Source organism: Alligator sinensis, unplaced genomic scaffold (genome assembly GCF_000455745.1).
Source record: "Alligator sinensis unplaced genomic scaffold, ASM45574v1 scaffold173_2, whole genome shotgun sequence".
Classification (NCBI taxonomy): domain Eukaryota; kingdom Metazoa; phylum Chordata; order Crocodylia; family Alligatoridae; genus Alligator; species Alligator sinensis.
In genome coordinates this window covers 723,780-739,695 of record NW_005842720.1, presented here as the reverse complement: position 1 = coordinate 739,695, position 15,916 = coordinate 723,780, and the positions used below count along the sequence as shown (strand labels likewise).

At 46.9% G+C, this 15,916-nt stretch overlaps 1 protein-coding gene across 1 annotated transcript in view; it reads left to right on the top strand.

Annotated features, from left to right (window-relative positions):
- Positions 1-15,916, top strand: part of AGPS (alkylglycerone phosphate synthase) — a 146,307-nt gene that overhangs the window by 2,488 nt on the left and 127,903 nt on the right. Inside the window, exon 2 of the mRNA XM_014525000.2 lies at positions 14,660-14,761. Coding sequence (XP_014380486.1) covers positions 14,660-14,761 — 102 coding nt within the window. The remainder of the gene's footprint in view (positions 1-14,659; positions 14,762-15,916) is intronic.

Genomic DNA, 15,916 nt, shown 5'->3' with positions numbered 1-15,916 from the left:
GACTCGATGATCTACTGAGGTCCCTTCCGACCCTAACATCTATGAATCTATGAATCTATGAGGCCCAGGCAGGGGCAGGGAGGAAGGAGATTCTCCGCGCCACCAGTGAGCGAATAGGACCCCGCTTCCGGGAATATAGGGAGGACGAGGCCCCAAGAAAAATGCCTTCCGGCACTGTGAGAGTGAAGAGGAGGGTTGTCTGTGACCCCAGAGAAAAGATAAGAAGAGCCAGGTAGCCGCCAGATGCCTGGTACCGGCGCACAAAACTCCAGCCACTACAGTGAGTCTCAAAGAGCAGTAGCCGTGGATCCAGGCAGTGACACGGCGCAGTGTCCTGGAGCAGAGAAGAGCTCCCTGGTTAGGACCCGAGGGGGGAAGTGGACGGCAGCCTAGAAGGGAAAGGGGAAGACAGTCCCAAAGTTTGGCACCAGCAGCTCGGGAGCTCCCAGAACCGAGCCAGCACAAACCGCGGAGAGGCAGTAAAAGACATGGCCAGCCTCCGCTGCTAAGGAGGCAATTAGTGGACATTAAGCTGAGTCACCACCTAGAGTGACTCATACCCAGGGGGACTGGGTCAGGACTCCCACTGGTCAAGACCCACAGAGGGGGAACAGCCAGAAACGCCCTTCCTGGTAATAGGCAGGGGATAACAATCCTTATTTACACGGGCTGCTAATGAGGTAATTAGCACTGCGAGTTGCCCAGCGGGCCCTTACCTCTAGGACAGTGAAGTTGATCTTTCCTCAAGCACGAGGGTGACTCTGGGGAGCAGGAGGGGGATGAGCTGCTGCCTGTGGTCCAGGCTGCTGTAAAAGAAAAACGAAAGAATAAAAAGCACCTGGAATCATGTGATGGGCCAAGTGTTATTACTCCATGGGTACCTACTAATATTTTGTCTTTTTCCTCCCTTTAATAAGATCAAAGTTGTGGCAGGGGAGAACTAGAGGAAAGGGCAGTACCCCACAGACCCAGTGACAGTGCCCAAAAGCTTGCAAAGAACATTTTTGCAAGTGTTTAGTTGGTTTAATAAAAGATATCACATCTACCCAAAGAACCTTGTCAGCCTACGTCCTTAGGCCAACACAGTTACAACCAACAACCGTAATGCCACTAAAAAACATTTTAATCATTTCTTTATGCAATTACTTCTTTTAAGTAACAAATTCTCCTTAGTGCACTTAGTAGACAATAATGATCAACAAAGATGGAAAAAAATTTCCCAGTAAAAGTATTTAATTTTTTCCTCTTATTCCTCAATAAAAGTCCCAGATTGCTGATTGCAGGTTCATAATGTTATGGGTAGGCTAAATATCTAGATGACAAACTGGAGCTGGACTCCAAAATTCATATTTGACTATGCTTAGAAAGTTATCCACAGTATCTTAAACTCTAAAAACTCTACACCCTAAATTTATTTTAACTAGTATGGCAGACACACTTCAAAACAGAGACATAGTAACTTCACTGAATAAATCAGGTTCTTTTTCTAAATTAATCTGAAAATATAATATATGTACATTGACTATTTGTCCCTGCATTGAATAATCCAGGTTGAGGAGTGCCTGTGATGTGAGCAGTGTTTCCTGGTGGTATCACTCAGAGAGCAGGCAAAAGAGTTACAGAAGGAGGTGGTAAGGCTCCAAAGCATCCTCCACCATGAACAGTTCATGGATTCAGCGAGGAGGAGATCTCCGGGACTGCAAAGGAAGGACTACTAGAGGTGGTGCTAGAAAAGGAAGAGAACATGAACCTCCAAGGAAAGTGGAAGCTGGAAGCTTGTGACCTCTGGCTGTAGGGAGAGGTCTTCATGCCCACCTGCAGTGGTTTGCCTGGAGAACAGATATAGAGCCCTAGCATCAGAGGAGAAGGAGCACTGTCTGTCAAGAGAAGAGGACAGGCCAAGCCTTCCCAAGGTTGTGAGGATCAAGGCCATTGCTACAAAGAGGAAGTGATGGATGGTGCTGGGTGGTGACTCTTTTCTGGGGTGGGGGAGGCAGAAGCATCCATTTGCCAGCCCTGACCTGTTGTATCAGGAGGTTTGCTACTTGCCCAGAGCCCAGATCCAAGGTGTCATGGAAGGATTATTAAGACTTATCCAGCCCTCTGAATACTACCCCATGCTATTCATCCATGTGGGCATCAATGATATCACCAGTGGTGACCCTGACCAGCCCAAAAAGTGACTACAGGGCTCCGAGTGCAAGAATAAAGAGGACAAGGGCTCAGGTGGCATTCTCTTCAATTCTCCAATCAAGGGGAATGGCCTGGGCAGGAGTAGACACATCCTGCAGATCACGCATGGCTGTGCAGATGGTGTCACCATCAGGGCTTTGGCTTCTTTTACTATGGGATGTTGTTCCAAGAAGGTCTGCTAGAAAGGGATGGGATCCACCTGACAAAGAAAGGGAAGAGCATCTTCACAGACAAACTCGCTAACTAAGTGAGGCACTGTACCTAGACTCCTGGCAGCCTGGGGCAAACTTTTAGTATCAGGTCCCCTGTCGCCAGAGATAATGATAATAATAATTTTAAAATACTATTTTTGGGCTCCCTTTCTGTCCAGGTCCCAGTCAGTCTCCTGGTTCACCCATGCCTGTGTCCGGTCCTGTGAGGAGGGCATTAAGTTAGGTTCACTTGGGGATGAAGACCAAAGCCCTGAGGTAACTGGAAACTGGGTGACCTAGAGGAAGCCCAAGCAGGAGGGGACAACAGGAGGGGCCTTCTCATTCTTCCTGCGAAAGTAAGGCAATTGGGTAGTTACCTCAGATATCTGTACATGAATGCACGGAGCCTGGGAAGCAAACAGAAAAAAATGCAAGTCCTCGCACAGTCCTGGAGCTATGATGCGATTGGAAAAACAGACACTTGGTGGGAGTTCACATGACTGGAGCATTGTCATGGATGGGCATAAACTGTTCATGAAGGACAGGTAGGGGGGAAGAGGAGGAGCTACTCTTTATGTAAAAGAGCTATGATTGCTCAGAGCTCCAGTATGAAACTGGGGATAGGCTTGTTGAAAGTCTCTGGGGTAGGGTCAGAGGGGAAAGCAACAAGAGTGATGTCATGGTGGGGGTCTGCTATAGACCACTAGACCAGAATGATGAGGTGGAAGTGGCTTTCTTCAAACAGCTAGTGAAAGTTTCTAGATCACAAGCCCTGGTTCTCATGGGGGACTTCAGTCACCCTGACATCTGCTGGGAGGGCAACACAGCAGAGCACAGGCAATCTAGGAAGTTTTTGGAGAATGTTGGGGACAACTTCCTGATGCAAGTGTTGGAGTGGCCAGTTAGGTGCTGTGCTCTTCCTGACCTGCTGCTCACAAACAGGGAAGAATTGGTGGGGAATGTAGTAGTGGATGGTATCGTGGGCAGCAGCAACCACAAGATGTTTTTGTTCAGGATCTTGAGGAAAGAAAGGAAGGAAGAAGAGCAGCAGGGTAAGGACCCTGGACTTTACCAAAACAGACTTTGACTCACACAGGGAACTGGTGGGCAGGAATCCCTGGGAGGCCAGTCTGAGGGGGAAAGGAGTCCAGAAGAGCTGATGATTCTTTAAAGCAGAGGTGGGCAAAAAAGGGCTTGCTGAGCTTTAGTTCAAGTACTGTGATGGCCAGAACCAGAGGGATTAATAAGCAATAAATATGTGCTTCTTGGAGGCATTTGGTATTTTGCCTAATAGGCAATATTAACTAATGTAAAGCTTGTAAGTTCATAACCCGCAAATGTAACTTGTCTGTCATAAATTTAACCAAAATTATAAAACTAACTGTTTGTGGAACTAACTGTGCCCCAAAGGCGAAGCTGTAGCTGCAAGATTAGCTGACCTAACGGTTTTTGCTCAGGGTTCAGCCTTGACGATAAAACTGGATCCAACCACCTGGCGCACCCAACACATTCCAGGAAAGCACGTCTCAAGAAAGCATATTCAGAAAAAACTAAAAGGGCTGGGTTTAGAAATGTTAATTCCAAACCTAAAAATGCTACGTTGTAATTTGCTTATTGGATAAAACTGAGTCTGGGTAGTAACCTTTTCTGATAATTTTTAACACCTTTCAATCCCATAGGGTAACAGCTACAGGGCAAAATTGTGAGTGGCTCTAAAGCCAACAGATTAGCATAAGACTAGGTATAAAAAGCATGTGCATCAGGTGACCAGCAGGAAGGAGGGAACAGAACGGTCATTGCTATTCCAAGCCCGGACACCAGACTCCTGGTGTGAGTGAGGATCGGATCATGATCAAGGGATCTTCCCCGGTAATCCCTCCAACAGCGTCGATTGGGGACGCCTGACTTCGCTGAAATCACTTGGCGCGCACCTGGCATCGAGGGACTATCGATAAGTTGCCAACCCATGTCTATCTATCTGTTGTTTTGAACAGCTCAGTGGCTGATACCCTCGCAGTGCCCAGTTGGCCTGCGACAGATTGATCCATCTATCTGTTGCTATTATCTGTTATTATTTATTATTAGCTCTTTAATACTGCATTATCTGCTTGTTGCATTTATCTTTCTGTTAACTGTTGTGTGTGTAAGCTATAATAAATTTGCCTTTGCTTCACTCCCAACTTTGCCTCCTCGATCCTGAACCAAACAGCCCAGTGGCAGATACAGTTTCAGCATCCAGTCAGCCTGCAACTAAATTGATACACTCACAGTGCCCAGCCAGCCTGTGACAAAGTGCCCCCTTTGCCATTTTTAAATGTGGGGACACTGATACAGGAGAGACAGCAGCACTTTAACTAAACCACCACCCCTCCACTCCCGGAGCACATGTAGAAGTGCCCAATAAGTCTTTGCTATTACGTATCCTAATAAAGCTTTTGAGTTGTGACTAGAATGGTCTCATTGATCAATTAATCTCATTCCTAGCCACAAGTCCAATCAAAAGGTAACACAAGGGTTAGCAACCTTTTAGCAATGGTGGGTCAAACTAATGGAGCTTGGCCTGAAAGTGGGCTGCCACTTGGGACCCAGCTGCTGCCACCACTTGCATTGCTGCTGGATGCTGCCACCAACTCCCCCTGCCACTTCTCCTCACTGCCAAATTGCCACTCATGTCCCGACATTGTAGGGTGCATAAAAATTACATGGCAGGGCAGATCTGGATGCCAACCCCCACACCAGGGGAAATGACAAGTTGTTTGAGATAGCAATGCTGCTTTTAACGAATGCTGAGCCAATGCCTTAGTGTGACAATAGGGCTAATGGTTGAAATTTGGAGGAGTTTTCTTATGATCAGAAGGGTAAGGATCGTAAAAGCAAAAAAATAAAATAAAGGAAACAATTTAGGCATCTTACAACAGGCTTTAATCAAAATTTACCGAAGTTTAAAAGCTTTGCCAAATCTTACTCAAATTAATATAAAAGTAAAATCAATTAAATGGAAAAAAGAAACGTGTAAAGAACAAGATAAGAGTAAAATGGTCTACTAGAGTAGAAATGATAGAGACAAAATTGTTGAATGTATTGAAACTGGAATATAAAAGCAGTCATCAGTAGAAATGTTCTGAAACATTTCAGAAGCCTACAGCAAGAAAAGTGGCAGCAGCAGCTGTGTTCCAAACCTGAAAAGGTGAATCATTTGTTTAATAACTATTGAGGATTTAGTATGTGATATGTTCACATAAATGTGTAGTCTAAATATGTCAGTTAATTTCTCATACCATTACGATCCCAGAATCTCTGTCTATCTAGTGATATCATAGAGTGTGATATCATAGTACAGATTAAAAATACTGATAAAAACTTAAATGTTTTAAATGGGAAATTGAAAGAACAAATATGGGGGGCTCAGGTTCTGCTCTAAAACATGTGTGGTTCTCCCTGAAATTAATGCATGCAAGTATCAACAGAATTTAATGGATAGGGCCTGATTTCAAATTTGGAGTGCAAGCAGCTGTTACAGCACCATGAATTCATCACCTGGCTGTCCCGTCACTTTACCAGTGAAGCTAAGCAGGAATACTCATCTTCCTGCCAATTTGTATTGATGACCAGCCAAATTATATGTATGCATGTATTGTCTAGCTTGGTGACTGCTTGGTTATGCTAATCCTAAATGCATATAAGAACATAGGTTAAGATGGTTTCACATGCCCCACTACAGAAAGGAAGTGGACAAATTGGAGAGAGTCCAGTTGGCATCGAAAATGGTTAGAGGGCTGGGGAACATGACTTCAAACAGAAGCTGAGGGAGCTGGGCTTCTTTAGAAGAGAAGACTGCAGTGGGATTTAATAAAAGCTTTCAACTGCTATAAGAGTGGTTCCAGAGAGGATGGAGCTAGACCAGGGTGGACAATTATTTTGGGCAGAGGGCCGCATACTGAGTTTTGGCAAGCCATTGAGGGCCGCATGACAGGCAGCCAGGGGCAGATTAATATTAATTTTCAAAATTTTTTAGGGGCTCCATGGGGTGGATCGAATGTCTTGGTGGGCCACATCCAGCCCGCAGACCGCATTTTGCCCACCCCTGTTCTCAGTGGTGACAGATGACAAAAAAGGAGCAATGGTTTCAAGTTACAGCAAGGATAGTTTAGGTTAGATATTAGTGCAGCACACCCAAAATGTACAAGTCATTTTGTGCTATAAACTGTGTTTCACGTCACTGTGTATCTTGTTTGGCTGTAAAGCATAATTGTGCTTTCTGTGTGATTGTTATATATTGTGCCTACTCTAGGACTGGAGAGGACCACCTCCCACCACCACCACCCCCAGACCATTGCCTTAAGATTCCTCAACAGAACCTGTAAAACTAATTTAGAGACTCTGGCCAAATCCTGGAGTGCTGACCCACTTTGAATTGATTGGTCTAAATTAGCAGTGTTCCAATGAGGCTGCTTCTTGACTGGGGCCCTGTGATGAGATCAGAAAAGTTAATTAAGGTTTAGGCAACCTGGACTGGGGGGGCTCTCTCTTTCCCCCTGGGTCCCCTGTGGAGGGGAGGGGGAATGCTGGAATACTTGCTGGAGCCTGTGGCCAGGTGATACAGAGATCTAGGTTTTCAAGCCCAGTAGCTGTATGGGGTTTGGACTGGGAGTCCAGGGCAGGAACTGGTAGCTCACCCTAACAGCCACTCAAGCAGGCTGAGATCTGCGTTCCACTGAAGCTCGGTGGATTCACATCCACGGGAATCCAGGGCAGGAGCCATTGGCGACATGTAGGGAGTGCACGTGGGTGCAAGTGCACCCCCTGAGCGAGGCAGTGCACCCCCTGTGAAACTGTGCCCGCCACCCCACCCCTCTTGCTGTTGACACTGCCAGCAGCATCTGCAGGTGGGCCGTGATCACTGTGGGCTGCCACCACCATGTCTACAGGTGGAGCGCAGGCAGTATCTGCAGGTGGTCACTGACTACTAGTCAGCGCTCGCCACCACCCCACCTGTGGCTGCCTGCGGGAGCTCCCCATTTCCCACCACCACACTCCCCCCACCGACAGCACTGCCACCGCCTGTGGGAACTCGCTGTGCCCCCCCAGCCTCCAGGGGCATGCAACGTCCATGGCAGGAGCAGAGATCAGTGCTCCCTAGCAGCTTGGCAGAGCTACATCAACTCACCAAAGGGCCCTTCACAAAGCAGAAGGAACCAGTGGCCCCAGTGGACAGTGACAGCGAGGGAGATGATGCACCTAAATTCCTAGGGACTGACCTCTTTTGGGTCAAGACTCCCCCACTCTCAGATTGCTGACCTGGGGTGGAGTTTCCTCAATAGGGGTAGGAGTGATTTAGGGTATACTTTGAATCAGGACAGTATTTTTGTTTTGCTTGACTGTGTCGTGTTCTGGTGTTTGTCTTTGTAATAAATCAGGGGTTTGTGTTCATACAGCTTGCAAGGGAAGGGTTGTTGGGACACCCTAGTGATTCATTTAATGTTTTCCATGTCAACTGGGTGGGGGCTCGACCCAATGTAAAATATATTTAGTACCCCCAAAATTGAACCTGGCCTTGTTGCTGCTGACAGGTACTCAGCAGAAGGGTTACATTAGGAAAAATGTTCTCACTAGGATGGTAGTATGGCAATGGAACAGATTACCCAAGGTTGATATAGTTGGGGTTGGTCCTGCTTTGAGCAGGGGGTTGGACTAGATGATCTCCTGAGGTCTCTTCCTACCCTAATTTTCTGTGATTTTATGAATGCCAAGTCTCAGTGAACCCTTGATAATTATTGTTAGGTAAAAATGTATTTGCATTTAGTATGGGGTTCTAGACTGAGTTGCTTGTTAGAGGGGGACAGATGTGGAATCTCTCACATGGAACAGAGGTGTGGCTTTTTTCAGGGGAGAGAACATTATGATTCAGATGCTTAAATATATGGTGACAACCTTTAGCTACTTGAACATAGATATTAGAGTAATTTTGTATGCATATAACTGGCAGAGAGATACATTTGCAGAGGTGTCTCTGAAGCAGCAGAGAGTTGTGTGACAGAGGCAGCCTGGTTCAGAGGTTGGCAATGTAGGGCCTGGGAGCTAGATCTGGAGCCAATGGATCAAGCCTGCAGAGCTGCTGGACTTTGTTATGAAGCAGATGTGAATTGGAATCTTCTTAGGGTGCCTGTATGTAAGTGCAGAGGCTGCTGTAATTAAAGCACGTCAGAGCAGACTCAATTAATTTGGACTTGATTAATCAAGTCTGCTAGAGTATGGTAATTACTGCACTCCAGCAGCCTCCCGTGTCTCGTATATCAGCATCCCTGCACTTCAAAATGGGGGTGGGCGGCTTGAACTAAAGCTCATTGAGCAAATTTACCTGGAGCATGTGTAAAAGTGTCCTTAGTGTAAGGAAGGTCCAGACCCCAGATTTCCTATTTCTGGAGTGAGTTCTCTAACCATTATTCTACTGTATGAAAGAGGGATGAGACACAACTTCCTTCTCCAGCCATACTTTTTAATGAAGGTGGCCATAGTGTTTTGTGCTGAACTCAGTGTTGTTGTGCTAAGGAACTGGACTGCTTGGGTGACTTGGATGCAGGAGTGCTTAGTGTGGAAATCACACATAAGCCCAGGCATCAAATAGGTGCCCAATTGCTGAGGTCTGCCAAAATAGGGGAAATATAGGTCATGAACAGTTGTTGAACTCAAGGCACCTAAGGAGGTTTTACTGGTGCAGACTTAAGTACCTCTGGGCTTTCAAATGTCTAAGGGGCTTAGTGGGGATTTTGGGGATCACTGTTTTAAATATAGGCACCTAAATTCCATCAGTCCCACTTGAGATATCTAGGTTATTTTCAGAGTTCTAGCCCCTATATAACAAGTTAGATGAGAGCTGTCAAAGATCTGGACCATGGGATGGATCTGGACTGTGGGTCTTGGACCAAGCCCAGGCACTGCATGCAGCATGCACTGGTCCTGGTCCCACGTGCTACATGCAGCATTCAGAGCTAGTCTGATGCACACTACATGCTTCACCTGTGCTGGATCAGCCCTGTGCACTGGCTCCAGGGGTGGATCAGGCCCACAGATGATCCCTGTGGACATTGACTGAAATGATATTTGTCGTGTGACTGGCCCCTTGAAAGTGCTCTACAGTCATGCCCTATCGGAAGTGAACGGCTGCAGAGCACTTTAAATGTACCCAATCGTGCGACAAATTAACCCTCATTTAATGAGGGTTTAGATGAAAGTTCTCCAAAGTAGAGTGCCTTCATTAACTCCTGGTTGTCTCTGCATGCGAGCAGGGCAGAACTGATGCAGCTCAGCTGCATGCCTGGTGCTATCTTCAGGATAGATTGGAGCCCCCCAGCTTGGGGGATCTAAACCACCTGCCCTCCTCCCCCCCACCCCCCCACTTCCCCCAAGCACAGGCTGGAGAAACCAGACTTGAGCTCCTTCACCTGCCTTCTCCCCACTCACATTCTGAAGACAGCACTGGAGCTGATGGGGAGGGGGGAGGCAGGGCTAGGGGTGTGAGGCTGCAGCCACTCAGCCTCTCTTTGCTGGATCGGCTCCGAATTGGAGCTTGATCCTCCCCCCCACAACCAAACAGCAAATGTCTGTTGGGTCGGGGGTCATTGCAACTCATGGCACTTTCTGTGAAGCACTATGAGTTACAACAGGGAGCTGCACATCCGTTAGTGCCCTGTGTACCAGCAAGAGCCTGCAGTGCACAGGGGTGGTTCAAGGCACATTCTTCATGAGCTTCCCACACCAGACTGGCTCTGAGTGCCGGCTCCTATGTGTGGAGCATGTCTATGGGTCCAGTCCGGCCTGCAGACAAGCCCCACCCCACGTATCCAAATTTAGCGTGGGATGATCTAGTTGGGGATGGTCCTGCTCTGAGCAGAGAGTTGGACTAGATGGCCTCCTAAGGTCCCTTCCAACCCTAATTTTCTATTACTCTATTTCTATTTTCTATTAGCCCTGAAGGCAAGTAGAACCTGAGGGAGTGAGTAGAGAGAGCGCCCTAGGCTCAGCAGCCTCCCTTCATTACCTTTTTACATCAAGGTATGGCAGGTGATAAAGCAGGGTGAGACCCTGGGAAGTAAGAGTGGGAGCTGGGCAGGATAGAGGTGGCCACTAAGGAGCATCACAGCAGCCCTCAGACACCATCCTGTCACACACCTCTTCCCTCACTTGAGGCTTGAGGACCAAAACAACAATTACAACAAGTATCTCACTCCAGCCTTAATAAATTACTCCAAACTACTCTACCCATTGACTGTTTGTTTATTCAATCCTTTTTTGTGTAAAAAACCTCTGATTTGGTTGTGAGGAACTGTTGCTTAGCTTCTTCAGAGCTGCAATGCTGTCTTGTACCCCCATTTTTTGGCAGTCTTGGATTAATTTATTCCAGTGAATTCTCCCTAACATGGTACTCAGTCAAGTGGTCCATGTTGGAAAATAGTGCAGAGTTCCACTTGAAGAAATTCCACATCATTCTAAGAAATTTGTCCTAATAAATCTCATTTCAGTGTTATAGACACAAGTTAATGTTCATTTTCCAGGCTGATTTGGCCAAGAAATTTCAATCTCTGCTTGCTGATCTGCTGAATCTTTATTGGCTCAGCTATTACTGGCCACACCTGGACTGGATTTGACTCTCCCACTTCTGATCCCAACACTGAGACCTCGTATTTGTACTTTCAGTTCCTTGTGGTCCTGGACAGCTAGTCTTCACCATCCTATGCAATCAGTTCTATTTGAGTAATCATAATGAAGGGGCCTTCTAAGAAAGCCTCAAATGTTATTTTCTTTCTGACTCCATTGTCCTTCATATATTACTTGGGCACTGCCTTTTGACTCAGAGGAAATAATGAAGAAAGGAACCATGAGCTGACATCTGTAAGGGCTTTTCACCCAGTTTCCTACCTATCCCAATTAATTTATTTTCTTAAAGAACATATGTACCCATAAAAAAGCTTTATGCCAGGAGAACTATCTTCTCAGGGACACCCAGGAATATGAAGAGTATACTCAATAGTGTGCATGTGTGTATGTTATACTACATATATACGTGTGTGCGTGTGTGTGTATGCGTGAATACACCTCTCCTCTCTCCCATCCCCCCAGCCACCCTAGCAGCTGAATTGGGACCACTGGCCAGATCCAGCCCATAGACAGTTCGGGCACTGCCCATCTGGCCAAAGACGGTGAACACCACTGCTTTAAGTTGTACTATGTACATATATCTGCATGTAGTATAACATAAAGCATGATAAATACAGGTGAGGAAGCTTATGAGAAGCAAGCTTTTTTGGTAATACCTTTTATTGAACCAGCTACAGTTGGGACAAATGTTAGAAAAGGTTTCAGGCACAAAGTGCCCTTTGCTTGTCTAATAATAACTCTCCCAACTATACAGTTGGTTCAACAAAAGATATCCCGAAGAAAACCTTTGCTTCTTGAATTTCTTGAAACCATCCATTCCACAACCTACTTCGAGGATGCTTGCATTAATGTGTAAAACAGTCTTAGATCGGTGTTGTTTTTCATCCTTCAAATTCAAAGATGACCATGACATCGCTGGTTTGTTTGGTTTTTGTGAACACGTGAATGGCTGATCAGGCCAATTTGTGCTTTGAACTGTCTATGGCACACTGAGCGAGAGATGCTGCTTTGGGTTGCTTGATCAACAACGGACATGTTGTTGTGAGTTTTACGCTGCTTGCATTTCTTCTCTGCCTCAGCGGTTCTTTGATCATAAATGAGTTTTTCTCAGGACTTCGGGTCAATGTTGAAATGTTTCAAGGATGACTTGAGGGAGAACTTGAAGCATTTCTTCTGGCTTCCCTGAGAGTACTTTCCCTCCTTTAGCTCACAGTAAAAGATTTTCTTTGGTAGTTGTCGCATGCAGTGGAGTTAAACGCTCTGGGCGAAAACGAGGAGGTAATAACACAGAGGCAGAGTCCCTTGGCACTTAAAGCGTAATGCAAAAAGTTTTATTTTTGTACTCACGTTGGCAGTGAGGCTCAGTTCTCTTAAAGCTGTTACAGATACTGCAGTTATTTGCTCCCCTGGGGGAGATCACTCGTTCGGGATACGGAGGGGTCGCCCGGGTTTTGGATATCGGTGGGCGTTCGCAAGACTGAGATAGAATTGGCCAGATTCCACCCTGCTCGTTTAGTCTCGGACTCCTCTTCTGGATTCCTTGGTTGTTTTATAAGACTGCCCCAATTTTTAGTGTCCCCGTGAACCAATTGGCTTCTATTATTCTGTTCATTCCCTTATATGGTGGTCTCTTCCGGGGGTTTGAGGTAGTGCTTATTAGCTACGCTTACTAACTATGACAAATGCGTGGTCACTTAACAGTTACGACAAAAGCGTAGTTGGTTATAAAATAGCTGTGGCTGCTAATTTGTGAAGCACAAGGTTGCGGCCGCTTATCTGTGAGCTAGAACATTTAGTACTTCTGTACTCCTCCAAAATGACAGCTGGTCACTCGGCGGCAAGCAGCAAATATTATACAACAGTAGTCTGTAAAATCCCATGGCATTCACTAATATGCCTGGCTCTTATGGACCTCTTAGGTCTCGCCATCTTGTTGGGATCCAGATAGCTTGGTGATAAAGCATTTGTTTTGGAAGGCCCTCAGGGGGTTCTCATCTGCCATGTCTTTGATGGAAAAATAAGTTTGTTATTGGGAGTATGATGTTACATCTCGCCTTCCCTGGCACCCTCCTTAACTTTGCTTGTGCGGTTTCCTGATTTGGAGCTCTGCCTCCCCTACACCTCACCTTATGCCAACCTCAAGTTGTTCTGCTTACCTCTAAGGTGAGCCATGGTGGTAATTTTTGTCTTGGCCTTTTGACCTTGTTTCCAGGGATGTCTCTGCTTCTCATTTATGTCGTTACTGTGGTCCGGACTCCCAGCTCTCTCTTCCGTTTGCAGGGTCCTTGACCATCCAGTCATATCTGAAGGTTTCCAGGATCCACAACTCAGCTTTAGGTAGGTACCTTAGCCCTTGAGGGCTTGTTCCTTCTCCGGGTCCCCACTCCTGGGGCAGCCACCACTGCTCCTCTCCGGAGCTCTCTCCTCCTCGGGCCTCTTCTGGTCCCACCAGAAGCCTCACTTCCGGTCCTCCCAGCTCCGCTCCTGGCAGAGCTTTTATCTCTGCCCTAAAGGGCTGGGCGGTGAATCGGCTCTGGCACACCACCATAAATTGGGTCCATGCTGGGGCTAGAGCCAATCCTGGCTCTTCCTGGACCTGTTGTTCCTTTTTTCTCTTTGGTTGCCATGGCATTTTTCCATGCTGTGGTTTGCTCCTGCAGGTCTTCCGGTCTTTGTCCACATCCTGCCAGCTTGGGAGCTCTTCCTTTCAGGGTAAGATTTCCCTCAGGCATTGCCCCTATCACATAGTTGCTCATCTGACATCCTGATATGTGGCCTGTAGGGCCACGTACGTGGCGAAATGGGCCGTATTCGATTTGGATTTAGATTCAATTCGGCTGAATCCAAATCTGAAGATTCAATGCTGATTTGGAGAATCAGCGATTCAGCCACAGACACAGCTGTAAATGTTTTTTCTACATACCTCAAGGTACCAGGTGTGGCTTGTAAATGCTGTGATGCTGGGGCGGATGGAGTATTCCACAGAAGCGTGGAGGCCCCCCACGCATGCTCGTCGGCAAACCCAGAAGTGGACCAGAAGTACTTCTCATCTCATCTGCCTTGTTGCTCAGTCATGAGTTTCGCATCTCTCTGGGTTTGCACTGGACAGTTCTCTTGATATTACTGAAGGCTGCCTTCTTAGATGTCAAAGTGCTGTCTTCTAAGCAGGCCTTATGGAGCCATTTCTCATTCAGTAGTTTCTCTATGTCAGTATCATTTTCATCAAGCCAATCTGGATATTTTTATGTGGTGGGACTGAGAGTACTGGATGCAGCCGAGTAGACGGAGTTTCTGAAGGATGCCTCGATGTTATTGGAGTTTACACCAGTTGTTACTATTTGGCTGCGCAGTTCTTTGACAAATGCCTGTTTCACATTCTCCTGTTTCAATTTGGAGACACTGAGCATTTGGGGTGCTTTTTTTCATTGTGGTTGTCAACTAGGATGTATCTTCATATTCAGCTTGGAAACTATAAAGCCTGTGGTCAGTCCAGCATTCTGTACTTCTCATGGCCTTTGTCACTCTGACATCCTCTCTCTTCTCCTGATGATGATGCAATCCATGAGATGCCAATGCTTTGAGTGCAGGTGCATCCAAGACATCTTGTTGTGGTTCGACAGGCAGAAGACTGTGTTGGTGATGAGGAGGTGATGTTTGGTGCATTTCCTCAGCAGGAGGAGTCCATTGCTGTCTTATTTCCCAATGCCATTCAAGCCATAATGGTATGTTAGGGCTAGAAACCATATTGGAAAGGTTCTAGGATAAAACTTCAGGAGAGGAATTCCACAATTGTAGATGGTATAAATGCAGTGAGCATTTATATCTAAAGTAAAATAAAAAATGGAGTTGAGGATACACAGGTAAGTGGGGCTAAAAGGGTTTGCTTTGTTTTAAGATGGGAGAGGTTAAAGTCTTTTTGTATGATGAAGGGCAAGTGAAAAGCTAAATGGAAGAAGTCGGGGAGGAGATGGAACAGGGTCACTGGGTTAAAAGAATGAACTAGAGAAGGAAAGAGCCAAAAAAACTCTATGTTTTTGACAGGAAGAAAGGAGGCAAGCTGAGGGAGGGAAGGCATTCTTATATTTTTGTCAGTGAAAGAAAGCACCAAGATCTTGTGCAAATAGAGCAATGGAGGTTGGGAGAGTTTGAGGAAGTTGGTGGGCCGAAGAGTCACATAACTGGGAGAAGTACTGACATATTCTGTAGTGCAAGAGCACCAGCTGCGAGTGGATGATAGTGGTGAGGCAGGGCTAGCAGTTGGCAGGGTGGGACAAAATGTTGGAGAGGAGGATTGCAAAGCGTGAAGAAAAGGGGCAGAAAAAAAGGGAAGAGAAAGACATGGAGCAGGCAAGAAAGTGTCAGTGCAGGTGGACTAGTCCTCTGCTAAGACAAAAATGCTGTCTGACTTTGTGCACCTTGTCATTTTTGCCAATTCCGGAGCTCTTGGCCATCATCCACGTTACCAGACATTGCTACTTGGAAGTGGCTCTTGTGGATCCCTGGCCTAGAAGCGACCAGGCAGCACACAAAGGGGATCTGGAGTGTGGAGACACGGAGCGGGTCTGAAACCGGACGCAGGGACGAGAACTACAACGCTACGGCGTACGGGATCTAGAACGCCGCGGCGCAGAGGGGTCCGAGAGCGGGTGCGAGCGCAGCGCCCGGCGAAGGCGACGCCCATCCAGTGCGAGGCGGCATTTTCGCCCGGATGAAGGGGGGGGGGGCTGGCGGAAGCACGCCTGGTGCAAGGAGCAGACGCGCAGTGACCGGGGGGGCAATCGCCAGGGGGCCGGTGCCACTCAGGATGCGACCGAGGGCGCGACGACTCCGGATCGCCTGCTCGACTGGGGCAGGCGAGCAGCTGCGACGCGGGCGGG